Genomic DNA, 27,465 nt, shown 5'->3' on the forward strand with positions numbered 1-27,465 from the left:
CCATTACAAAATAAACATATGAAACACAAAATATAAAGAACAATTAGATATCAAACTTTAAGATTTTATATGGGAATCATATTTTGTCTTAGTAAAACACACGTGGGCACATGAGTTCTGGCTGCAGGTACAACTACTGCCTGTCGGAAAGTTGATACATAGATTTGAGAAATTTCCATCGGAGAGCTACTCTACCATACTTTGACCAAGGCAGTTTCTGTCAAATGCAATCCTAGCCAAAAGAAAAACATTGCTGTAATTCCTTGCGCAGCTTGACTATTGAAGCAGCTTGTATGGACGCGTCCTCAAGAAACTGTTCATGAAACTTCATAGACTAGAGGACTAGGATGTGCTAGATCGTCTTAAAAGATCACCAGGCAATCCATGCTGCGAAAGCCCTTTGTTGCCTTCTGAGTGGCACAACATTGATATAGTGACAGTCCACCACCTGCCACTCCCCAACCCAGGACCCTAAGATCTAGCCATCCTTGGTTTATTCTGTAACATAAACTTAGACCCAATATATATATTTTAGAAGTCTCAAGGATCCCAAGGAACCTAAGAGACTTGGGGCCTTTTTTAGATCTCGGCAGAAGGAATACTCCGTCACAAACGTGACAGATACCCCGTCTGCCACATTACGATCTCTATAGGATTTAAAGGGATCATAACACAGTGGACAGGATAGCCTCTGACAAGACCTAAATCAGACCCTAGGTAAACTATTAGAGATTTAGGGATGAGTTGGATTGAGTCAAGAATCTAATGTTCTGACCCTTTGACTATTAGAGGATTGGCCCTCTTGCCTTATCAGGGTCAGATAAAACCACGTCCTCCGGCTTTCTATCTACACTCAACATATAATCTAGTAACGTCACCAGGTGTCACCAGTGCTGTGCATCTGGAACCCAAACCTCTGCCACGTATTGGAGGAACCCATGACTCCAATGACTGCAGAACAAGACTTTATTCATCAGTTTGGAGGTGAGCTCTGAAGGAGCTGAAAATTGACTGTACCTCGTGATCAAAGTACACACATTGCTTCTGTTTGTTCCCTGCCACTGGCACCCTGATTTAAGGTTGTTCTGTCCACTCCATGTTTACCTAATATTATTTTCTCATGCAGGTTTCCCAATTCTGCATGAGCAGATAATGTGAAACTGCAATATTTAAACATAAGAAACTTTTTAAAAGGCTGTTGGAATTTTGTGCTGGTTATCTACACTGTGTACAAGCAACAGATGTTCTCCCTTTTGGAACTGAATGCAGGAAGCATGTCCTGCTTATTTTTCTTTTTTTCGCATCTGTTAGAGGATTGTACGTCTCAACTATCCAATTCATTTTAGAAGCTGGCAAGCTGACTGAGTTAAGTTGAAATCTTAGTAAGGCCTTCATTCTTCTGAAATAAATTTAAACACAGTTTATATGACATGAACTTATATGTAATTTACGCAGAGGGATGGAAGTTTCTGCAGGGATTTAAACTTGTGAATTTCAAAGCTCAGGCATGTTTTCAAAAGCAAACTTCAGCTTCCTGTGTTAGCTTCCAAAATGAGTTGTGTTTTTGACATTTAAAATGCTCAAAGCATACTTTTAAGCCACCCTAGAACACGTGGTTGTTAACCATGTTGGCAAGGCAAAAGAATACATTATGAAAGCCATAAACTAGCAGAAAGCATAAAATAAGAAGACGTAGTTCACGGAACAGTTATTTCCCATCACATGCTGCTGTTCTTCCACACGCTATGGTCTACTTTTTAGGTCTGGCTTTGCCGATCCTTAATACCACCAGGGCAGTCATACAGAAAGTATGAAGAAAATGTTCACAACCCATCCTCAGTCTTTTCTCATTTTCTCAATGAAAACCACATTTTGTCAAATCCTAAACAAGAGTATGTCCCTTGTTAAGCATATGTATAAAGAAGCATGCTCCATAAAATGTTCCTGCAGTCTGTTTCTTCTACCCCTTTTTCTTTGAGTGCCTGCTAAATGCTTTTGTACAATGTGAATTTCTGTCATTTTTCCCTTTTGCACTTCTCGGTCTCTGAAGCTGTAGGATGTTGTCATTGGCATTCGCAGTACAAACGGGTAAGGATGCCAACAAGGAATACTATTCTTGTAGTGTTTAATGAGTTCTAATCATTGAATGTTGCATATTACTGGCAACTCAAATCAATTCAACAATCAAAGGTAAAACTCTAAGATATATTTGTCACCAAATAAAAGTTATTTTCGCTGTTAAAAAATAAGTTTCTGTGTATGTACTGTAGAAAAGAATATTGGGAAAATTGAGTACAGCTTTTAGTTTGATACTGAGTGAAGGAGTGCTATCATTTTCCATTATATTTGCGGGAAACAATCCATAGAGATCCTGCATGCAAGGTCACTGAAAACAGAAGAGCATTTCATTCCAACTTCCCACAGCGACATGCAGTCAAGTACTTGAAGTTGAAGGACTATAAGCACTCCAAATACAGTAGTAAATATTTAAAAAGTCGTGTATTTGGTGTACAAGTTCCAAACTTCTTTCTTCTTTAAGATTGTGGCAAAACGATGTTGGATGTAGTCTGTATCTTTCAGCTATTCCAAGAGTAGTTAGACAAAGAACAAAAAGATTAATAATACGGCCTTCTCTGAAGATAAAAAGTAGTTCACATCTCCACATGCCCCTGATTTTGTGTAACTCCTTAGATATGTATTTTCTTTTAGAGCGCTTACAGTGAAAATAAACTACAAAGCTATCTTTGTAGGATGGTTAAATTCAAAGAACAATCTAGCATTTTAGTGTTTAATTCCCTTGCCCACCTTCTTACAACTTTTTGGCCAATTGCAAACTTAATGTCAACTAAAAACTCTTTTTGGATCACCACCAATTGTCAAATTCTGCACCGTACAAAGCTTGTCCCACGAGTCAATCTTTCCATTTTAATGCATTTCATTACATTAAGTAAGAATCTGTTGCACAGTGTCATTAAGCAAGAAAATGCGGTGTCAAATATTAGTTGGTTTACTTTGCTTATTGCAACTTTCGTTTCTATCTTATTTACAGTCTCAGACGTTGGAATTGAAAAGCCAAAAAACGGGCAACCAGTTGAAATAAAGGTGAGATGACCAGAAGTTACCTCTATGCTAGTATGCATTTTTGGGTTCTATCTTGATTTATTGCAGTTATACAGTGTAACATATATTTTTCTTGACACAGAAGGTGCCCATCAGGAGAAGTACAGTACAAATAAATCATTTTTAATAGAGGCCAATAGAATCCCTACACTCATATGTCAGCTTGCCTAGCACCAAACAAAATGGTGTAGAGAGACTTTGAGGAAAACCATACAAAGAACTAAAGGTGCATGTTTCAGCACAGTTATCATCACACATGTGAACAGACTTGCAGAACACTAGGAACTTGGCATCGCCATAATGAAAGGGTGGGTGCCCTTGTATACCAGACATCTTGGTGCTGCTTAAAGACCATGAACAAAACTTTTAAAGTGACCCTGGCCAATAACTGTCAACCAGTGCAAACGCCTTAGACCCGAGAACAGTATGCTGCATTTTCTCTGTTTAAAAATTGAATGTCGGGTGTCATTCTTCACGCTACTATTTTTAAATTATACTCTAGCGGACCCATATATGTAGCAGTGGCAACAAAGTTTATAAATGGCCTCAGCGTGGTGATATTGAAGGATTAAATGGTGCAACTTACTTCAGTTCTAAAATTGAAATATTTATTTTTAGACAACTAAATGAGTGTGTCATAACAACATGTTTTTTTATTTTAAATAATGGACACTTTTCACATATTGGGTGGAGGTAGACATGGGTAATTTGATCTTTTGTCAATAAGTGAGGAGGATCTACCTCCAACACTTTCGGACTTATTGCTGTTTAGCCGCAAGGTATTGTGAGTCACAACTTCTGTGTGGGCAAATCCCTAACTACAGTGGATGAATAGAGCACAAATGTTTCTGTTTACTTCCTTCCATTCCTGGTTAGCTTAGTAGCCTACAGAAGCTGTCAGGGGTAATTAAGATAGCTTCTTGTTGGGCACAGACACTGAGTCTGCAACACCTAATCGTACCATAAGACGGTTGCCCACGCTTTGGTACCTCATTTTATCAATTGCTTGCTGTAGGAAGTTGGCTCTGTATGCACTATTTCAAAGTAAGGAATAGTATGCACAGAGTCCAATGGTTCCCCTTAGAGGTAAGATAGTGGCAAAAAGAGATAATACTAATGCTCTATTTTGTGGTAGTGTGGTCGAGCAGTAGGCTTATCAAAGGAGTAGTGTTAAGCATGTGTTGTACACACAGGCAATAAATGAGGAACACACACTCAAAGACAATTCCAGGCCAATAGGTTTTTCTATAGAAAAATATCTTTTCTTAGTTTATTTTAAGAACCACAGGTTCAAGATTTACAAGTAATACTTCAAATGAAAGGTATTTCAGGTAGGAACATTAGGAACTTTGAATTAGCAAAATAGCATATACAGTTTTCACATAAATGACATATATCTATTTTAAAACTAGACACAGTGCAATTTTCAACAGTTCCTGGGGGGAGTAAGAGTTTGTTAGTTTTTGCAGGTAAGTAAACCACCTACGGGGTTCAAGTTTGGGTTCAAGGTAGCCCACCGTTGGTGGTTGAGAGCAACCCCAAAGTTACCACACCAGCAGCTCAGGGCCAGTCAGGTGCAGAGGTCAAATTGGTGCCCAAAACGCATACGCTTCAATGGAGGAGGGGGTGCCCTGGTTCCAGTCTGCCAGCAGGTAAGTACCCGCGTCTTCGGAGGGTAGACCCGGGGGGTTTTGTAGGGCACCGGGGGGGACACAAGTCAGCACAGAAAGTACACCCTCAGCAGCACGGGGGCGGCCGGGTGCAGCGTCGGGTTTTCAATTGAAATCAATGGGAGACCAAGGGGTCTTTTCAGCGATGCAGGCAACGGGGGGGGGCTCCTTGGGGTAGCCACCACCTGGGCAAGGGAGAGGGCCTCCTGGGGGTCACTCCCGCACTGGAGTTTTGATCCTTCAGGTCCTGGGGGCTGCGGGTGCAGAGTCTTTACCAGGCGTCGGGATCTGAGAAGCAGGCAGTCGCGGTCAGGGGGAGCCTCGGGATTCCCTCTGCAGGCGTCGCTGTGGGGGCTCAGGGGAGGCAACTCTGGCTACTCACAGTCTCGCAGTCGCCGGGGAGTCCTCCCTGAAGTGTTTGTTCTCCACAAGTCGAGCCGGGGTCGTCGGGTGCAGACTATCAAGTCTCACGCTTCCGGGGGGAAACGCAAGTTGTTTTTAAAGTTGCTCCTTTGTTTCAAAGTTGCAGTCTTTGGTGAACAGGGCCGCTGTCCTCAGGAGATCTTGGTCCTTCTAGAGCAGGGCAGTCCTCTGAGGATTCAGAGGTCGCTGGTCCCTGGGGAAAGCGTCGCTGGAGCAGGGTCTTTAGAAGTGGGGAGACAGGCCGGTAGGGCTGGGGCCAAAGCAGTTGGTGTCTCCGTCTTCTCTGCAGGGTTTTTCAGCTTAGCAGTCCTCTTCTTCTTAGGTTGCAGGAATCTGAGTTCCTAGGTCCTGGGGGCCCCTAAATACAGAATTTAGGGGTGTGTTTAGGTCTGGGAGGGCAGTAGCCAATGGCTACTAGCCCTGAGGGTGGCTACACCCTCTTTGTGCCTCCTCCCAAGGGGAGGGGGGTCACATTCCTATCCCTATTGGGGGAATCCTCGATCTGCAAGATGGAGGATTTCTAAAAGTCAGAGTCACCTCAGCTCAGGTTGCCTTAGGGGCTGTCCAGACTGGCCAGTGACTCCTCCTTGTTTTTCTCATTATCTCCTCCGGCCTTTCCTCCAAAAGTGGGGCCGTGGCCGGAGGGGGCGGGCAACTCCACTAGCTGGAATGCCCTGGGGTGCTGTAACAAAGGGGGTGAGCCTTTGAGGCTCACCGCCAGGTGTTACAGTTCCTGCAAGGGGGAGGTGATAAGCATCTCCACCCAGTACAGGCTTTGTTACTAGCCACAGAGTGACAAAGGCACTCTCCCCATGTGGCCAGCAACATGTCTCGAGTGTGGCAGGCTGCTAAAACTAGTCAGCCTACACGGGTAGTTGGTTAAGGTTTCAGGGGGCACCTCTAAGGTGTCCTCTGGGGTGTATGTTACAATAAAATGTACACTGGTATCAGTGTGCATTTATTGTGCTGAGAAGTTTGATACCAAACTTCCCAGTTTTCAGTGTAGCCATTATGGTGCTGTGGAGTTCGTGCCTGACAGACTCCCAGACCATATACTCTTATGGCTGCCCTGCACTTACAATGTCTAAGGTTTTGCTTAGACACTGTAGGGGCACAGTGCTCATGCACTGGTGCCCTCACCTATGGTATAGTGCACCCTGCCTTAGGGCTGTAAGGCCTGCTAGAGGGGTGACTTATCTACACTGCACAGGCAGTGTGAGGTTGGCATGGCACCCTGAGGGGAGTGCCATGTCGACTTACTCGTTTTGTCCTCACCAGCACACACAAGCTGGCAAGCAGTGTGTCTGTGCTGAGTGAGGGGCCCCCAGGGTGGCATAAGATATGCTGCAGCCCTTAAAGACCTTCCCTGGCATAAGGGCCCTTGGTACCAGGGGTACCAGTTACAAGGGACTTACCTGTATGCCAGGGTGTGCCAATTGTGGAAACAAAAGTACAGGTTAGGGAAAGAACACTGGTGCTGGGGCCTGGTTAGCAGGCCTCAGCACACTTTCAAATCAAAACTTAGCATCAGCAAAGGCAAAAAGGCAGGGGGTAACCATGCCAAGGAGGCATTTCCTTACACTTGCACAGATCTACTTGTAAGCACTTGGAAGAATGGAAAATATAAGGAAGAGACATGACAGGGGTTTGGAAGATTGCAAGGTGAGGTGTGTTCCCTGCCTCAGTAACTCTCTATGCAAGCCCTGAAAGTAGATTGGTGCATGTTGTTCACTGTAATTGCCCTGTGGGGCAAAACCAACAGAAAGACAACAGCCATTCACCCAATGCACAGACATCACTTAATCTCTTTTACATTTATACCTGGATCAGGGCAGAGCCGGGTGATGGACCCGTCCAATCCTAATTCACAAATTAATTCATAATAAAATCCCACTTAGATCACAACAATATTTTTTGCTGTTTTAGCTGTATCCTGTGTCGCATAAATGTCAGTTGTTCATCAGGGGAGTAGGTCCTTATCAGCTCCCCCGCTCTGCGCTGTACCTTGTCTGGCCCAGCTGTGCTTGCCTGGTCCTGTTGCTCCTTGGTTTGTGCTGCCCCTGCATTCTTTCAGGCCCCAGCTGCCTCCCCTCTCCTTTTGCTGCCCCCGCATCTTTTAGGCCCTGCTGCTTCTTGCTTTGTACTGCTACTGCATTCTTTCAGGTCCCTTCCGCCCCGCTCCTTTTGCTGCCCCTGCATCTTTCAGGCCTCCACAGTTTTCCCGTTCTTTGCCTCCCGCCCATCTCCCCCGCCCTCCCCAGCACCTACTTAATGGCAGTTGCTGCACAACCCCACTGAGCAGGTCTTGGCCAGCTCCCCCACTCTGTGCTGTGCCTTGTCTGGCCCGGCTGTGCTTGCCTGGCCTTGCTGCTCCTTGCTCTGTGCTGTCCCTGCATTCTTTCAGGCCCTCTCCTGCTCCCTTCTCCTTTTGCTGCCTAAGCATCTTTCAGGCCTCCTCTGCTGTTTTCCCGTTCTTTGCCCCCAAGCTCCCCCTCCCTTGGCATCTCTCCCACCCGAGGTCCTACTTAATGGTGGTCGCTGCTCGACCGTGCAAGAGACGTGCCATTGGCGTGCCAAAGGCAAGCCCGTCCACGTCTGGACCTGTAACCCTGACTCTCCCACCATCGGCCGAACTCTGGGCCCTGGCTCTCAGGAACCGGGACAACAATTGCTGCATCTACACTGGATCCCTGCCAGACCCTTCACCTGCCTCCAAATCCACTTCACTGGCAACTCTGAGAGCCACACCGCACCCTCACCGCCGCCTTTCAAACCTGTGAAATTACAATGCCTGCTCATCAACGCACTATCCCTCTGCAAACATACCACGGAAATCTAGGACACCATATCAATTCTCGTGACAGACCCGATGTTCACCATCGAGCCTGGCTCACACCCGCCTCGGCCCCTGACATCACCTGCACCACACGCAAGGATGCAAACTGATCCACAAAGACCGCCACAACAAGCATGGAGGAGGCATTGCCATCATGCAGAAGGACAAACTTGTGAACGACCTTCGAAGAAGAGTCCCACCACATGGAACACCTAAACTTCCTAATCAAAACCAACGCCAGAACAACCATCATAGGAATTCTTGCATACAAACCCCCGGGACCCTGCCCCCCACATTCTGCAAGGCCATTGCTAACCTCCTTGCCCAACTAGCCATTGATTCGAAAGACTGCATATTCCTAGGAGATCTGAATTTCCATCGACAACCCCAGTGACAACAACATCACCAATCTCCTAGACAACCTAAGCAACATCGGACTCAAACAACTAGTCACCAGCCCCACTCACACCGCAGGACGCACCCATGAGCCCCTCCTCACAGCAAGCGATAAAAATCCAGTTCACCCACACAACGGATCTCACATGGACCGACCACGACCTGGGACACCTCACCATAACCAGCAGACCGGAGGCATCCTCTGCACCACCTCCTCTCCGCAGATGGGGAAAAGTCACAGAGACCCAATGGACCATCGCCTTCCATTCCAGCAAATCCATCCGCCCTGGCATCCTCGATGAAGACACCAGCCTCCTTTCCGAATGGATCATCAACTGTGCCGTCGAGTGGATAAGATCCAGCTGCTTGAAACCTAACATGGACAAGATGGAGGTGAACATCTTTTGAAGCAACACTTCCCCTTGGGATGACTCCAACTGGCCCTCAACGCTCAAACAACCCTTGATGCTGACAGGCCATGCCTGCAATGTTGACATCATCATTGACAGCAAACTCTCCTTCAAACAGCAGATAAACGCAGAGTCCTCCTCCAGCTTCCACAACCTCCCCTTGCTACTGAAGATTTTCAAATGGATCCCCATCGAAACCAGAAAGACAGTTATCCAAGCCATCATCACCAGCAGACTAGACTATGAAAACACCCTCTACGTTGGACTCCTCACCCAGCGCCTCCAGACCATACAGAACGTAGCAGCCAGACTTGTCCTAAACCTCCCTAGCAGGACCCACATCACCCCCCACCTCTGAGGTCTACACTGGCTGCTGGTGCAGAAGAGGTGCAAATTCAAGGTTCTCACTATCGCATACAAAGCCCTACACAACACTGAACCCAAGCTGATCAACCGCAGACTCTCCTTCCACCAGCCAGCCAGGAAGCTTTGTTAAACAGCTCTCACCCGTGTGCATATCCTGAGAATCTGAGGCAACCACAACGGAGGGCACTCCTTCTCCCACCTGGCAGCCAAGACCTGGAATGGCACCCCTCGCACACCGTCCTCGACTTCAGGAGAAAGCTTAAAACATGGCGTTTTGAGGAGTAGCTACTGGCACACAGCAACATCCTGGAGCACCTGGATACCTTCCCAGGTAATATGCCACGCTTTATAAATCCAATATTTGATTGATTGAGATGTAGGTGAAGCATTATTTATAAATTATCTTAGAATCAGTTTGTTTTCCAGATTACTATGTTTTACAATAACACACTTACCCATCATGAGGTAAGCTTAAGTAGGAAAAAATACAGCCTTCAAAATATAAACATACTGGTACTTTAATAACATTAATTACCATTGTGTGCATCCGTTGCAAGTATTGCAGCCTAATGCAGCAAAAATGCATATTCTTCTAAGAGGGAACATTGATAACGTTATCGTCAATTAACAGGAGCAGTAAAAAAATAATCTGTGTGCAACTACAGGTGGATTTTATTTTCATGAACAAAAAAAATGTTTTGAAAGACAATGCTGTAGACCTGAACAAACATTGTTTCAGTACACCAAGTTAAAACGATGGAGTCATGCATTATCAGTGACAGTCAATTCAGACAGTACCATATTCTATGGCTTGTGCTACCAAAGACACTGGTTAGCTAATTAAAGTTAGTCTTGCCCATTTCCTCAATAGTTTCTTTTTCCACAACAGTGAATAACAGCAGTAGTAAATTGCTTTAGTATGCAGAAAAACCGAGGCTCCAATTGTTAGAAGATAATTGAAGCAGGCTGGGATTGGATGAAGCGAATGGATATGAAGTTTTTACTGTTTAGCTGTAACTACTGATGAATTTGTTTTTTTACATATCAGTCTGTAGACATTTTGTAGTTAAGTAATGCACAATTAAATGGGATTTTGTTTTTGAACTTTCTAATCACAAAGGTTACTATATAGGCATCCTAGGCCTCTGGTGAAATTTTAGTTAAGCAGAGGAATCACTGCTTCTTAATTTTCACGTACTTTCTTATAAAGTTATAAAAACAAGCTGTTTTGTATACTCTTGTCAGAATAGATACTGAATTTAGGTTCTGTTAAATATTATGATAGACTGGTTGAAAGAGAAAAATGGATTATATGTGCTATGTAAAAAATTCTCATCTAGTCCTGTTGCCCACTGTACTTTTCGAAATATGGCACAATCATAGTCCCACTTCTAACTGTGAAGATGCCTCAATTAGTTTTGATGCCTGACAGCCTATTTAATCTTTTCAGTTCACGACTCAGATTTATTTTTGTGTATGCAGGTTTTGTTCTCACTTGATACCCTCTTGCCATCACTTTACCAGCATTAAAACTGTCTTCCCATTTTCTTTTCATTAAATATCAGTGAAGAGACCCACTTTCTTCCTCTTCGAACTTCAGGGATATATATAGAGTTGCCTTGCATGGCATGGATTCCCTTTAACTGAAAAGGAACACTGTAGTAGAGCTCTTTGATGTTTGTATTCTGTTTTTGTGCTTCCTGCAAGCCCGCAGCGTTGTTGAAGTGACTGCAAACAATGGTAACTCTATCCCTTCCTGTTGGCCTTGTCTGAAATTAGATGAACTACGTTTGGGTTTTCTAAACAAGATGTTAGATTTTACTACTTTACAACTCTGATTATTGCTGATCAGGGTGATTGTTGCTGCTTTGTTTGAAATGTAACCTACTGAGTGACTGCCATCAGCTGCTGCTCCCTGATAAATTGGGTTGTTAGCCCTCATCAGTGAGGCCAGGCTTGGTGTACATAAACAAGCAGGCAGTGTTCCGGTCGTTTACATGGGGCTTGCACCACAGCTTCACTTTCTGAGGCTGTGTCAACTGGACAGTTGTAGTGTACTTCTTAAATCCATATTCCCTCTACTTCTGCATTAAAACTATTTCTGATAGGTACATCGTTCGATGGCATCTGTCGCTGTAGATACACATGTTGTGCATAGCCCGCCATCTGGTGTTGGGTCGGAGTGTTACAAGTTGTTTTTCTTCGAAGAAGTCTTTCGAGTCACGGGACCGAGGGACTCCTCCTCCTTGTCTCCATTGCGCATGGGCGTCGACTCCATCTTCGATTGTTTTCTTTCCGCCATCGGGTTCGGACGTGTTCCTTTCGCTCCGGGTTTCGGAACGGAAAGTTAGCTAAATATCGGAAAAATTACGTCGGTATTGTTGCGTTCGGGATCGGCTTAAATAGAATCGACACCGAATCGAAGAGTGAAGAGCTCCGGGGTAGTTTTCGATCCCCCGTCGGGGCCTGGTCGGCCCGACCGCGTGTAAAACATCGCTGATGGAACGGACCCCGTTCCGTTTCTGTCCTAAATGCCACAACAAATACCCGTATACAGACCAACATTTGGTCTGTAACCTGTGCCTGTCGCCTGAGCACAGTGAAGAGACTTGCGAGGGCTGTCGTGCGTTCCGGTCCCGAAAAACACTCCGTGACCGTCGAGCCAGAAGACTGCAGATGGCGTCCACGCCGACAGCTCACCGAGAGTTCGAGGAACAAGAGGAAGAAGAAACCTTCTCGATCCATGAATCGGACTCCGAGGAATTCGACGACCAAAAAACTGTGAGTAAGACGTCGAAGCCAACACACAAGAAAAGTGACAAGGCCCAGGGGACGCCACTGCCACCAGGCCATGGCTCGACCCATAAATTCGGTGACCGACCGTCGGCACCGAAAAAGGCCGAAATAGTGCCGAGATCGTCCGACTCCGGTCGAGACACTGGCACGCAGCCTTCTCGGGACCGAGAAAGTGCTGCTGAAAAAGATCGACGCCGAGATAGCGGAGCCGAAACTGCTCGACGCAGAGACAGCGGCACCGAGGAAGATCGACGCCGAGAGGGTTCGACTCCGAAAAAGAAGAAGGTCACCTCGGAGCCGAAAAAGAGTACAGACAGGTTTTCGGTGCCAAAACGACCCGCAACCGACCCAACTACCGGTTCCTATTCAGAGGAGCAATCACTGTCCTCTCAGATGCGAAAGCATAGATTTGAGGAAGAGTTGCAATCCACCGAAGTGGACCACACTCAGAAACGTATTTTTATACAGGAAGGAACAGGGAAAATAAGCACCCTTCCCCCTATTAGGAGAAAAAGGAGACTGGAGTTTCAGTCAGACCAAGCACCACAAACAAAAATGGTGAAAAAGGTAACTCCGCCACCCTCTCCTCCACCTGTAACTAACGTTTCACCGGCTCAAACTCCATCACATTCCCCGGCTCACACCACCATGAGCCAAGGTGACCAGGACCAAGACGCTTGGGACTTATACGACGCCCCAGTGTCGGACAACAGTCCAGAGGCGTATCCTACAAAGCCCTCACCACCGGAAGATAGCACAGCGTATTCACAAGTGGTGGCTAGAGCAGCAGAGTTCCACAACGTGTCCCTACACTCGGAACCAGTCGAGGATGACTTCTTATTCAACACCCTCTCCTCCACCCATAGCTCCTACCAAAGCCTGCCTATGCTCCCAGGAATGCTTCGGCACGCAAAGGAAATCTTCAAGGAGCCGGTCAAGAGTAGAGCAATAACACCAAGAGTGGAAAAGAAATATAAAGCACCTCCCACAGACCCTGTTTTCATCACCTCACAGCTGCCACCAGATTCCGTCGTAGTAGGAGCAGCTCGCAAGAGAGCCAACTCCCACACATCTGGGGATGCACCACCCCCAGATAAAGAGAGCCGCAAGTTCGATGCAGCCGGAAAGAGAGTCGCAGTACAAGCTGCAAACCAGTGGCGCATCGCTAACTCTCAAGCACTACTTGCGCGCTATGACAGAGCCCATTGGGACGAGATGCAACACCTCATTGAGCATCTACCCAAAGAGCTACAAAAAAGGGCGAAACAGGTGGTTGAGGAAGGACAGAACATATCTAATAATCAGATACGCTCCTCTATGGATGCAGCGGACACAGCTGCAAGAACAATTAACACATCTGTGACTATAAGAAGGCACGCATGGCTACGAACGTCTGGTTTTAAACCAGAGATACAGCAGGCAGTGCTCAATATGCCATTCAGTGAGAAACAACTGTTCGGACCAGAAGTGGACACGGCAATTGAGAAACTCAAAAAGGACACTGACACTGCTAAAGCCATGGGCGCACTCTACTCCCCGCAGAGCAGAGGCACTTACAGCACCTTCCGCAAGACACCCTTTAGAGGGGGGTTTCGGGGTCAGGCCACACAAGCCAGCACCTCGCAGGCAACACCGTCCAGCTACCAGGGACAGTACCAAAGGGGAGGTTTTCGGGGCCAATACAGAGGACAATTCCCTAGGAATAGGGGAAAATTTCAAAGCCCCAAAGCCCCTACAACCAAACAGTGACTCACATGTCACTCATCCCCTCCACACAACACCAGTGGGGGGAAGAATAGGTCAGTATTACCAAGCATGGGAGGAAATAACTACAGACACTTGGGTCTTAGCAATTATCCAACATGGTTATTGCATAGAATTTCTACAAATCCCTCCAAACATACCACCAAAAGCACAGAATTTATCAAAACAACATTCAGACCTGGAAATAGAAGTTCAAGCATTATTGCAAAAGAACGCAATAGAACTAGTACCAAAGACACAAATAAACACAGGAGTTTATTCACTGTACTTCCTAATACCAAAAAAGGACAAAACACTGAGACCAATCCTAGACCTCAGAACACTAAACACCTACATCAAATCAGAACACTTTCACATGGTCACGCTACAAGAAGTGTTACCATTGCTAAAGCAACAGGACTACATGACAACCTTAGATCTCAAAGACGCGTATTTCCACATACCAATACATCAGTCGCACAGGAAATACCTCAGGTTTGTATTCAAAGGAATACATTACCAATTCAAAGTATTGCCGTTTGGTTTAAAAACCGCACCAAGAGTCTTTACAAAATGTCTAGCAGTAGTGGCTGCACACATCAGAAGGCAGCAAATACACGTATTCCCGTATCTAGACGACTGGCTAATCAAGACCAACTCACTGACAAGGTGCTCACACCACACAAATCAGGTCATACAAAACCTCTACAAACTCGGTTTCACCATCAACTATGCAAAATCACACATTCTGCTGTGCAAAGTACAACAATACCTAGGAGCCATAATAGACACAACAAAAGGGTTAGCCACTCCAAGTCCACAAAGAATTCAAAATTTCAACAAAATCATACAACGCATGTATCCAACACAAAGAATACAGGCAAAAATGATATTACAACTCCTAGGCATGATGTCCTCATGCATAGCCATTGTCCCGAACGCAAGACTGCACATGAGGCCCTTACAACAGTGCCTAGCATCACAATGGTCACAAGCACAGGGTCACCTTCTAGATCTGGTGTTGATAGACCGCCAAACATACCTCTCGCTTCTATGGTGGAACAGTATAAATTTAAACAAAGGGCGGCCTTTCCAAGACCCAGTGCCACAATACATAATAACAACAGATGCTTCCATGACGGGGTGGGGAGCACACCTCGATCAACACAGCATACAAGGACAATGGGACGTACATCAAACAAAACTGCACATAAATCACCTAGAACTGCTAGCAGTTTTTCAAGCACTAAAGGTATTCCAACCAATCATAACTCACAAATACATTCTTGTCAAAACAGACAACATGACAACAATGTATTATCTAAACAAACGGGGGGGACACACTCAACGCAGCTGAGCCTTCTAGCACAAAAGATATGGCGATGGGCAATTCACAACCACATTCGCCTAATAGCACAGTTTATTCCAGGGATCCAGAATCAACTTGCAGACAATCTCTCTCGAGATCACCAACAAGTCCACGAATGGGAAATCACCCCCAAATTCTAAACACTTACTTCAAACTCTGGGGAACACCTCAAATAGACTTATTTGCAACAAAAGAGAACGCAAAATGCCAAAACTTCGCATCCAGATACCCACACAGGCAGTCCCAAGGCAATGCCCTATGGATAAACTGGTCAGGGATATTTGCATACGCTTTTCCCCCTCTCCCTCTCCTTCCATATCTAGTAAACAAATTGAGTCAAAACAAACTCAAACTCATACTGATAGCACCAACATGGGCAAGGCAACCCTGGTACACAACACTGCTAGACCTATCAGTAGTACCCCACATCAAATTGCCCAACTGGCCAGATCTGTTAACACAACACAAACAACAGATCAGGCATCCCGATCCAGCATCGCTGAATCTAGCAATCTGGCTCCTGAAATCCCAGAATTCGGACACTTAGACCTTACACAAGAATGTATGGAAGTCATAAAGCAAGCTAGAAGACCATCCACTAGGCACTGCTATGCAAGCAAATGGAAAAGGTTTGTTTGCTACTGCCATCATAATCAAATCCAACCATTACACGCATCTCCAAAGGATGTAGTGGGTTACTTGCTACACTTACAAAAATCAAACCTAGCTTTCTCTTCCATTAAAATACACCTTGCGGCAATATCTGCATACCTGCAGATTACCTATTCAACTTCACTATTTAGGATACCGGTCATTAAAGCATTTATGGAAGGCCTTAAAAGAATTATACCACCAAGGACACCACCCGTTCCTTCGTGGAACCTCAATGTTGTCTTAACAAGACTCATGGGTCCACCTTTTGAACCCATGCACTCTTGCGCAATACAGTTCCTAACCTGGAAAGTTGCATTTCTCATCGCCATCACATCTCTACGGAGAGTAAGCGAAATTCAAGCGTTTACAATACAAGAACCTTTTATCCAAATACACAAAAATAAGGTAGTCCTAAGGACCAATCCTAAATTTTTTACCAAAGGTTATTTCACCGTTCCACCTAAATCAAACTGTAGAACTACCAGTGTTCTTCCCACAGCCAGATTCCGTAGCTGAGAGGGCACTACATACATTAGATGTCAAAAGAGCACTAATGTACTACATTGACAGAACAAAAAACATCAGAAAGACTAAACAACTATTTATTGCATTCCAAAAACCTCATGCAGGAAACCCAATATCAAAACAAGGTATAGCCAGATGGATAGTTAAGTGCATCCAAATCTGCTACCTTAAAGCAAAAAGACAGCTGCCCATTACACCAAGGGCACACTCAACCAGAAAGAAAGGCGCTACCATGGCCTTTCTAGGAAATATTCCAATGCACGAAATATGTAAGGCAGCCACATGGTCTACGCCTCACACGTTCACCAAGCACTACTGTGTAGACGTGCTATCCGCACAACAAGCCACAGTAGGTCAAGCCGTGTTAAGAACCTTATTTCAAAATACTTCCACTCCTACAGGCTGAGCCACCGCTTTTGGGGAGATAACTGCTTACTAGTCTATGCACAACATGTGTATCTACAGCGACAGATGCCATCGAACTGAAAATGTCACTTACCCAGTGTACATCTGTTCGTGGCATCAGTCGCTGAAGATTCACATGTGCCCACCCGCCTCCCCGGGAGCCTGTAGCCGTTCGGAAGTTAGCTTAAGCTTTGTACATTTGTAAATATATTATTTAAACCTTAAATAGGTACATACTTATTCACTCCATTGCATGGGCACTATTACTACAACACAACTCCTACCTCACCCTCTGCGGGGAAAACAATCGAAGATGGAGTCGACGCCCATGCGCAATGGAGACAAGGAGGAGGAGTCCCTCGGTCCCGTGACTCAAAAGACTTCTTCGAAGAAAAACAACTTGTAACACTCCGACCCAACACCAGATGGCGGGCTATGCACAATATGTGAATCTTCAGCGACTGATGCCACGAACAGATGTACACTGGGTAAGTGACATTTTCATTCCTGTGGATTCCTTACCTTTTGAATACTCCCAGTGCTCCATTACTTCACAGTGCACATCGGCATCAACTCCACCTTAGAATTTTTGTTTTTCCCACCACTTTTTAGGACATGTTCAGCTACAGAGATCAATATGTTCTTACAGCTTTTTATGCCTTGCTGTTCTACTCTTCGAGATAGATGCCTGTAGAATAACCACTGAGCGTGTCTCCCCTGATGGGTACACTGCTCCTCTTCGATTTACTTTTTTGCCTTTATGACTAGGCATTCAACACCCTTATTCAATCGTGTCCTCTTCGATCTCGGCAGAGCTCACCTCAGAGAATGCCCTTTTAATTGTGTCCTTGGTGCAATGCTAAATATCCTTGAGTGGAAGAGCATGGCATTTGCAACCTCTTCCTCTCCTCTGCCCATAACAACCTGTTCTGCCTCACCTTTTGGTGTTAAAGAGCTCAGAGATATCAAAGGGAATGGTGCTGGATGCTATTGAAGATGTATCAATAGTCATTCTCCAAGATGTCTTAAACCTTCTGTGAAAAAGTCCTGCTCATCATGGAAGGAAAGGCATTCCAGCGGCTCAGTCAACACCCAGATTCAAGACATTGTTCTTGAACACATTTAAGGAAGAAGGCCAAGACATAATGCCTTTGGCTTCAGCACCAACATGGCCACATGCAATTAGATACCAAGGACCGTGAGTACTGCCGTGGCACAGCCATTGGGCAAAGCCAGCCCACACAAATACCCTAACATCAAGGCAGGTCACTGCTCCTGCAGGAGTCGAACCCTGAGCAGTGTAGGAAAGTGGCCTCAGCCTTTAGTCCACCACTATCCTCGGGCTGAAATCGACATTGGGAAATGGCTTTGAAGCTAAGCAGGTCCTCAGCAAAGGGCGTCAAGCCGCAGCACTCTTCATCCTCTTGCCTGGAAGGCACAAAACCTTACTCTTTGGAGCTGAAATAATGCATAGAGCACCCCTGACGGGCAAGAGCACACTGAGTCCCAAGCCAACATTGAGGGCCCCTTTAGCTCTGAGAGAAGAGGAGTCCGGAGCACTCAACCCAAAGAAACTGGCTGAAGAACTGAATGGCAGACACCTGAAGCTATTCATACACCCAAAAACTGGTGAGATTTCTGTCAAGCTGCCCCCTCATAAACTATCGACCACGCTGCTCCCAGTTCCCAAGAAACAGAGGCAAATGTTCAAGGGCGAGCTGACCGTTGACACACCATGGCACCTGGTGCCAAGGAGACATACAGACAAGGCAACAAACCCTCCTCAACAGCATGCCACAAACAGAATCTCACCACCACCACCACCACACAGCCACTCACCAACATCTCCACCAGAATCTTCTGAGATTTCAGTTCATTCCTTCTCTGACCCAGGTAGTTCATATGGGGAGTAGGAAACTGGGTTTTAGTTACAGTAGTTCCTCCTCCCCATCCCAAAAACACACACTTTGTGCCTGGTATTTTAAGCAGCTTTGACTGGAGTGCACTGGGTTCCTACTAACCAGGTACCTAGTGCCAGAGTTGGCATGTCACCAAAACAAGGTAACTAGTTAATTGATCCCCAGTTGGCAAGGTCTTTAGCTCCTTTGTAAGTCCCTAGTAAGTGGTACCTAGTGCATAGGTACTAAAGAGGGCCCCTAAGAGCTGCAGCATATATTGTGCCACTCTTAGGGAACTAGCACCAAACTCATGCTCACTGCCACTGCAGGCTGCGTGACAAGGTTCTCTAAAAAGTGAAAGCACGACATGACACACCCTGTGTATGCCATGTCCCCTTACACTGCTTGGACTATTTGTAAATCACCCCTGCAGCAGGCCTTACAGTCCTGAGGCAGGGTGCATTATATTACATGTGAGGACATATGCCCAGCACATGAAATATTCCAGTGTACTGGCCAGTTCAATTACTGACAGTACAAGTGAACAGGGAATTTATTTTAAGGTATGTACTGGGCACTGGTCAAAACGAGTTTACCAGCTGCATAATGGCTTCACTGAAACCTATGGTGTTTGCTGTCAAACACCTCGTATTATTAAACCCACACTGATCCCAGTGATGGATTTATTATTACATGACGATTTTGAATTTATTCTGAGGTGCACTCCTTCTAGTGTGGTGGCTGACTGTTCCTGACCAGCCTGCCACTACAAACAAGTTTCTGTCCCCCTGAAGGCGAGAACCTACGCTCTCTGAGGTCGGAAACAAAACCTGCTCTAGCAGGAGGTGTCATCACCACCTTCAAGCATGAGGTCTGCTAATCAGCATATCAAGGCAGGAAGCTTCAACAGCCTCCACCGCCTTTGATATGCATCCCTTGCTTCCCCTAGACAGGAGAAATGCCACCCAGGGCCCATTTGGCTCCAGGACAGAAAGGAAAATTAGATAGTCAGGTGGTGTGTTCACCCTCAGGCTAGTACCACCCCTAAGGTGGGCTACTGGAAGTGCACACAACTAGGAAAATTCCACCATCTTGGTTTTTGGTGGAATTAGGTCTTCTGGGTAAGGGTTTTGCCCACTTCCTACAGGAAGTGGTCATATAAAGGGTGTATTCACCATAAAAGGAGATAGTCCATTGGCTCCTACCTGTCATTCCCTGTAATGCCCCTAAATACAATATTCAGGTGTCACCCCTGATGCGAGGAACTCTGATTCAACAGACACACAGAAGGAGTGGACAAAGAAGAGTGCTGACATGAGAACAGAGGAGCAACGACTGACTTTTCACCAAACCTACCAGCCTGCTTGTTGCAATCTTGGAGAAACCAACTCACCCTGCCACTATGCAGACTCCAAGAAACCCAAGGGGCTGCCAGTGCTTTGGAAATCACCAGAAGAATACCTTGGAGCAGAGGAGCTACTTGCCAGCAGCAGAGGAGTTACTTGCCAGCAGCCGCAGGCACCAAAAAACGAAAGGTCTCCTTCGCTGCCTTGGCGCTTACCGGGATTACTGATGCTTCAGCTGCCCAGGAAGCGGTTGCTATGCTCCCACAAGACGGATTCATCCTTTCCCCAAGTGTGGGGACGCCAGGACCGACTGGAGCTGCACAGTACCAATACCTGTGGTACCAGACCCGTTGCAGTAATCAAGGCTTGTTGTGTCCAAACCAGAAGCCAACGCAGAAGAAGACAGACCCGTACATTGAGAAACTTCAGTGACAGTGAGACCCACATCAAGAGTGGCCCAGCTGTTCTGTTCGCCCCTTTTCTGCAGAACCAAGACAAAGAGTGTGCCTTCGACCGCTGCCACCCGACATCTCAAAGTACCTCTACACCTGCACCCCACAGCCCAAGTCTGAGGGAGATAAAAGTGCCAACGGGGCACTGAGACCCTCAGAGGTTGAACCCATCCCAGTGTTTGCCCAGCCTGGACTCCCAGTTGTTGCCTGCAGCCTCTTTGTGCAGGCTCCCTCAACTGCGAGTGTTTCCCGCAGCATGAACCTGACACCTAAAAGCACCACAGTACACGGGCCCCACAGCCCAAAAGAAAGTGGACCAATGATGTTGTTACGTGCCCAAGCATCTCAAGGACCGAGCCCCCCTGTGGGTTTGCCAGGACTGGCCCCCATAGTTCCAGCTTGCAAGCTTTTTGTGCCCAGACCAGCTTTCTGCAAAGTCGGTCCTGGAGAGCCAGGTCCATGCTAGATTTTTAGCATATCCACATTTAAAAAACTGTAGATTTCTGAAACATCTTTTTCTAAATGTGAATATGCCAAAAATCTGGCATGGACCCGGCTCTCCAGGACCGACTTTGCAGAACCCTGGCCCGGACGGTTTCACACTAAAGTGAATGGGGCACTAGACACTGTATAGCACCTGGACACCCCAGTGCATCCTGAAGTGACCGGTTGGAGCTGCCTTGGATCTTGGCCCATATACTTATTTTAACTCCGGAAGAACAGTCCTGTAAGTTGTTGCTAAGTGCCTGAATGCAGTGGATGTTTCTTCTCCTATAGGCTAACACTGGCACACCCAACGCTGGAAAGCACCTTTGCACCCAGACGCCGCACTGCCGCCAGAAGTGACCTGTTGGTGCTGAGCTTGACCTTGCCCAGTACTCTCCTTAAGTCCAGGAGAAGAGTTCTTTAAGTCACTGACAAGTGCCCGGATGCAGTATATGTTTTTTCTCCCCATACGATAACATTACCGCTACAGAAATAGTGATCTTTTGAAATCTATAAAAATTTATATCTCAAAAAGTATCTACCCGATTCTGATGATCTTGGTATGTAAATTTCATATAAAAATCTGTTCTTTTTTTAATTGTATTTCTTTTTTGAGTGTTACTTACTATGTGTGTGCAATACCCTGCGCCTTGAGACCCTCATGGGTGAGTAGCAGTGCTTTACAAATACTGATTGATTAATACCCTCTGATAAGCCTACCTGCTTGCCATTACTACAGCAAAAGAGAGCATCTAGGTTCTCAAGTTTGCCTCTGTCAGCCAGTTGGGGTTTGCCTGGACTCTTTACACAGTGTACCTCGTTTTGGTCCCTTATATAATGAGCCAGCTTCCTGCATGGGGATAGAGACCCTTAGGACCATCCGACTGGAGCAGGTAGCGGGATCGACCCTTGACAATGTCGACCCTACAGATGATCCAGACTTAGAGCCTTACCTAGTCAAACAGTCTCTGCCAGTTGTTACCACATATGCTGTAATTTGGAGCGTGAGCTGCCACCATAAGGTAGGCATACATGTCCACAAGGTAAATACGACTTTCTAGTGGAGGCCTTCTCTAAGACTGGCACATGGTCCAATTCCTGACTGCCACTGGCAATGTTAAGGACCGGTTAGACCCAAAGTGGTCACACCATGAGTTAAAAGATATGTTTATAAGTTCTCCAAATGTCCTGCTTTTCATCAGAGGCCTGGTCCTTGACTCTTGAGTAGTCTAGTGGCAAGGAAGCCGGTTTTCACCCACGGAACTGTGGATGCCCACCCCCCTATAAGGAGAGTAAGTTGCTAGGTCTCTTGTTGGGATATGACAGATCACTGGTAGGAGATGGAGGCCTAGTGCAGCTCCTCCCTGAGACATGTAGCGAGAACTAGTTGCTCAAGGAAAGATCTTTTCCAACACAAATAACTGCTGTACATTGGACTCAGTGAATACTGCTTCTCGCAGTGTATCAGTATCATACTGCGTTGCCACGCATGGCTTTGTGTCACAGGGCTGAAACTAGAGGGCCTACACCACCTCCTTAATATCCCATTTGTTGTATGTGATATTGGAGGGAGTCAAGGACATAGACTGTAAAGTCATCGGGCACCCTGCAGTCTGCCACACCTTGGGGCTCTTCTTGTAGTCAGCAGTGCCAGTCCAGGGGCAAGACCCCCCCCCCAAGCTCTTGCCCGCTGCAATCCTACCACCTGGCTTTTCACACGTCCCAGATAGGCAGAGGGTTCTTGAAGGGAGGTTACAGGGCAACAACAGCAAGCGCAGGCTTAGAGGTTGCTGTGGGAAAGGAGCCTCTGTTGCCGAGCACTGACTAGACTGAACCACTGGAGCCGAGCTACACCTAACTGATGAGCTCCAATCCGGGCAAAACCAGCCTTGGGTTGCTTGCGCTCTGGTTCCTATTGGAGCAGGGGCAGGATTAATTTGCATATTTCTCGGTCCACACTGAGGTGGCAAGGTGGACAAAAGAATAATCATTGGAGTGCCACCCGAGTGAGTGCAAGTGGTTAGAGTTATTACTAACATTACTCCCATCATCTTTTTTTATTTTTGAAACTTTTCATTTCTGAGAAGGGTATTGCAAGGTGGATCATCGAATGAATGTAAACTTGATATGCCAAAGCTAAATGTGTACTCACTGCAACTCCCCAAGGGCACATTGTACATGTAAAAATGGAGCCCCAATCATGGCTTTCCTGGGTAACATTCCATTAGCTGATGTCTGCAAACCAGCTACCCATTCAACACCACACACATTTACACAGCTTTACTGCACGGACATACTAACTGATCAACAGGCTATGGTTGGCCAGATCATGGTAGGTAAGTTATTTCAGTCATCTGCATCATAGGCCTGCAAGCCTCCACTTGCGGTAACTCCTTTACAGTTAATGCAAAGCATCTAAATCTACAGCCACACTGCTGCAAAATGGAAAAGTTACCCTGTAAGCTTCTCTTCACAGCGTGTATTGCTATAGACTTGCATGCACCCAACCCCCTCTCCAGAAGCCGGCAGAGACAGCGCGTTACTTTAAATATATGTTACTTAACCACTTACTATGCACAGAGCACATCATATTAGTCCTACTGTATACTCCACTTTCACCCGCTGAACGAAAAACAATCTACAGTAGAGTCTGTGCCAATGGGCATTGTGGCTAATGGTGGAGCCATACAAAATCCTGTGACTCGAAGCCTTGTTCAAGGAGAACAAGTTGTAGTATCCGGCCTCAAAACTAGATGACAGGATAATGCAAGTGTGTGAATCTACAGCACTATATGCTACGAGCAGATACTTAGAGGGTATGTAACATTTTCCTATTTGTGTTTGTGTTTTTTTTTTTTTTTTTTTTTTTAAATCTGCCTAAACTAACAATGCTTTTATGTCTCCTAGGTTACAGTGCTGTACACTATCCTTTGTTCAGTGAAACATGAACTGGAGGATTCGTGAAGGGGAAAAACCTACTGAAATATCATCACTGAAATATAACATAAATCTTGATTGTTTTTCGTTTTTTTTCACAGAAAGAAACTACTCAGACAGAGGAAGAAGTGGATTTCCAGCTGACACACATTAAAGAAGAACCCAGCTTTGGTTTGGAGGAAGGGAAAAGTACAGAGCCTGGCCACATGTAAGTAGCCAGAACTCTATAACAAGGTCCGGTGTTGATTGTTTTAATGTTTTCATATGTGACATCTCTCAGCAGAGTCCAGACTTTCCGAATCTCCCATGTTGTCTGGGGAAAGTTTTTATTGTTTACAAGCTTCTGCTACCGAAGGCCCCAGCTGTCCTTATGGGTGAGGATGCCCAAAGAATGCTGCTGCCCTTGAGCCAGACACTCTTCCTTTTCCTGCAACGAATGCTCAATCATGGCCATTCTACTGAGAAGACAGGGTGCTTGAATATTTTTCTTGCAGTTCTGGAGGAAATTATTTTTGTATCAAAGTTAACATGTTCGTCTTTCTGCTCCTGCTTTTTTTTCTGTAGCACTCCTATATTTCTTTATTTTAGGATCTCGGTTGTACGGTTCTGCTGTCAAACTTGATGCCAGTTGTGGCCACAAGTCAGCAGGCACAAGAGAGACAGTGACTGACATCCATGCCTCACCATAAACTTAACTTACCATTCAGTTACAGGATCTGAAAGATTGGGGCTGGAGGAGAGTTGAAGGAACACACACTGGTGGTACATTCTGTCAACAGAACTGGCTTTCTATACAGTAGGTCTTAAACGTCTGCTGGGGCGAAGAGCATGAGTTCTGCTTGACAAACTCGCAGCAGTTTTCTGAAGATCACTCATGTGTCTGATACGCTTATTCATTTGCAGCATTGTTACAGGCCAGAGTTTTTAAGTAAGGTTGACGCGGTGAGTTCCCAGAAAAGCATTAGCAGTTTTAGACTGGGATGTCATCTCATTTATCCATGTGATGTTGTGTGCCGTTTGGCCGTCTGGTTGCTTTTTGATAACAATTTGAATTCATTTTTCAGAGTGATCAATCCTTGCTTAAGTGGGTTTGCGTCACTGACATTCTTGCTTGGAATCTGTACTTTTTAAATTGACTTGGCTTCATTGTGACTTAACGTGATTAACCTTTTGAAGGGTCACAAGGGAAACAGCAATGGACGGATCTTTTTTTTTTGTGGGGTAGAGAAAGCATTTCACATTGGAGAGCGCCAGCGTGATCAGAAAATGATCTGCTCGTTAGGATATTGAACATCCCATGCTTAGAATTATTATGGGATACAAAATGACCATGATCTTATAGATTCCAGCCTATGGTTTCCTATGCTTCAAACATTTCTTGCTAATGACAAACTGTTCTTTTTGAAGCAGTAGGGTCTGCTCAGCAAACAGCCCTGCTCTGAAGACACTCAAGCAGTATTTCCTTTGGGCCATTCAGTGATCATCTCTCTTACTCACTTGATTGCGTAAGGAATGAGCATGCATATTACATTGAATCTCTCAGTGTAGCTGCAAGTGCACTTCCTACTTCGAGCGGCATGACCTCTATCTCCAAGTACACATGAATGACAGGCTGAGAAGAAAGTGTGTTTTCCAGCTGCCTTTCGCCTGCTATCTCCCCTAACGCAGTGTCTTGTGTAAGTCGCCATCCTGCCTTGTTTCTTGCATTGTGGTACTTGTAGCTTTGCATTTCCTTTGTGACTACAAAGCTGTAATTACCAGGATTAATAAAAGAACCAGTGCGGGTGAACTTTCTCATGCTATTGCATCATGCAACAAATTATTTTGTTAAGTTTTCCTTCTTTAACCTTAGGGTTCCTTGGTAGTACCCAGCTTTGAGCCCTCGCTCCCCTGAAACATTTGTACTGCATTCTGCATCTTCCTAAAGAGTTCAGAATGTGAATACAATTTACACCTTTGCCTCTGGAGCCATGTTTAAGATGACATTGCCCTTGATTCAAAACCTTTTGAGGTTACATTTGCACACCCATAACTGTTGCTATGCCTTCTCTGCTGGATGCAAAGCATTTATAAAGGACTATGGGCTAGGTGTGATATTCCCATTGGTAAACCAAGGGTATGCTATTAGCGAATGGAATGCAGTTTGGGATAGGATCTATGTATTTTGTTGAACCACAGCTTGTCCAGTCACAGGAGAGTCCAAATAACCCATCTTGAGGAATATTCATTAAGCAGGTTGCAATTAGCGACTCCCTATGATTGACTGCCAGTGCAGGGTTGGAGGCCCGCTAGACCCCAGTATCTGCATTTGCTCTCCAAACCAAGAAACATTTCTTTTAAAGCAGCCTTTGTCCATTAACGAGAAAGTGGTGGTTTTGAAAAAGGTTGCCCTTTTGAGAAGACTTCAAACCACTGCCTCGCCCCCACCTTTGGCTCTTGGCATGATTCAGTAATCATTTACCCACACTGATACATTAATTTCCGAATCTGAAAGGGGAAGAGTATGCCCCTTTGAGACTCCGTCCTATTTGCAATGTTTTACGGTCACAAAAGCTTTTACCACTCAGAATCTTCCTAGTAGTAAAAGGGATTTTGTACATTGAGAAAAGTAAGTCTCTTCACATTTGTAAACCCTGTGGTATTGTGAATTGCAAGGTTTGCAGCTGCAAAGGGATCTGTACATCTTGCCCTGTGTGGTTGTAGGGTAGGACGTGCATCTAAAGTAAACATGGTACTTTGTCAGTTGAACACTTATCTTTTGAAACTTCTAAAGTAAGAATCAAGTGTGAAATACCTTCAGCAACAAGACCTAAAGTGATTCATCCTTTTTGCTTGAGTTCCTCAAATACTATCTTCTGTTGTGACAAAGGAGATATGAAGATAAACATGTTATTGTTAATCATGCAACAAATTATTTTGTTAAGTTTTCCTTCTTTAACCTTAGGGTTCCTTGGTAGTACCCAGCTTTGAGCCCTCGCTCCCCTGAAACATTTGTACTGCATTCTGCATCTTCCTAAAGAGTTCAGAATGTGAATACAATTTACACCTTTGCCTCTGGAGCCATGTTTAAGATGACATTGCCCTTGATTCAAAACCTTTTGAGGTTACATTTGCACACCCATAACTGTTGCTATGCCTTCTCTGCTGGATGCAAAGCATTTATAAAGGACTATGGGCTAGGTGTGATATTCCCATTGGTAAACCAAGGGTATGCTATTAGCGAATGGAATGCAGTTTGGGATAGGATCTATGTATTTTGTTGAACCACAGCTTGTCCAGTCACAGGAGAGTCCAAATAACCCATCTTGAGGAATATTCATTAAGCAGGTTGCAATTAGCGACTCCCTATGATTGACTGCCAGTGCAGGGTTGGAGGCCCGCTAGACCCCAGTATCTGCATTTGCTCTCCAAACCAAGAAACATTTCTTTTAAAGCAGCCTTTGTCCATTAACGAGAAAGTGGTGGTTTTGAAAAAGGTTGCCCTTTTGAGAAGACTTCAAACCACTGCCTCGCCCCCACCTTTGGCTCTTGGCATGATTCAGTAATCATTTACCCACACTGATACATTAATTTCCGAATCTGAAAGGGGAAGATGCCCCTTTGAGACTCCGTCCTATTTGCAATGTTTTACGG

At 45.5% G+C, this 27,465-nt stretch overlaps 1 protein-coding gene across 1 annotated transcript in view; it reads left to right on the plus strand.

The window, feature by feature from the left end:
• LOC138267428 (SURP and G-patch domain-containing protein 2-like) overlaps nt 1–27,465 on the plus strand; it is a 156,370-nt gene that overhangs the window by 104,494 nt on the left and 24,411 nt on the right. Inside the window, exons 8-9 of the mRNA XM_069216360.1 lie at nt 3,050–3,102; nt 23,934–24,040. Coding sequence (XP_069072461.1) covers nt 3,050–3,102; nt 23,934–24,040 — 160 coding nt within the window. The remainder of the gene's footprint in view (nt 1–3,049; nt 3,103–23,933; nt 24,041–27,465) is intronic.

The sequence above is a fragment of the Pleurodeles waltl genome, chromosome 12, assembly GCF_031143425.1.
Source record: "Pleurodeles waltl isolate 20211129_DDA chromosome 12, aPleWal1.hap1.20221129, whole genome shotgun sequence".
Classification (NCBI taxonomy): Eukaryota; Metazoa; Chordata; class Amphibia; order Caudata; family Salamandridae; genus Pleurodeles; species Pleurodeles waltl.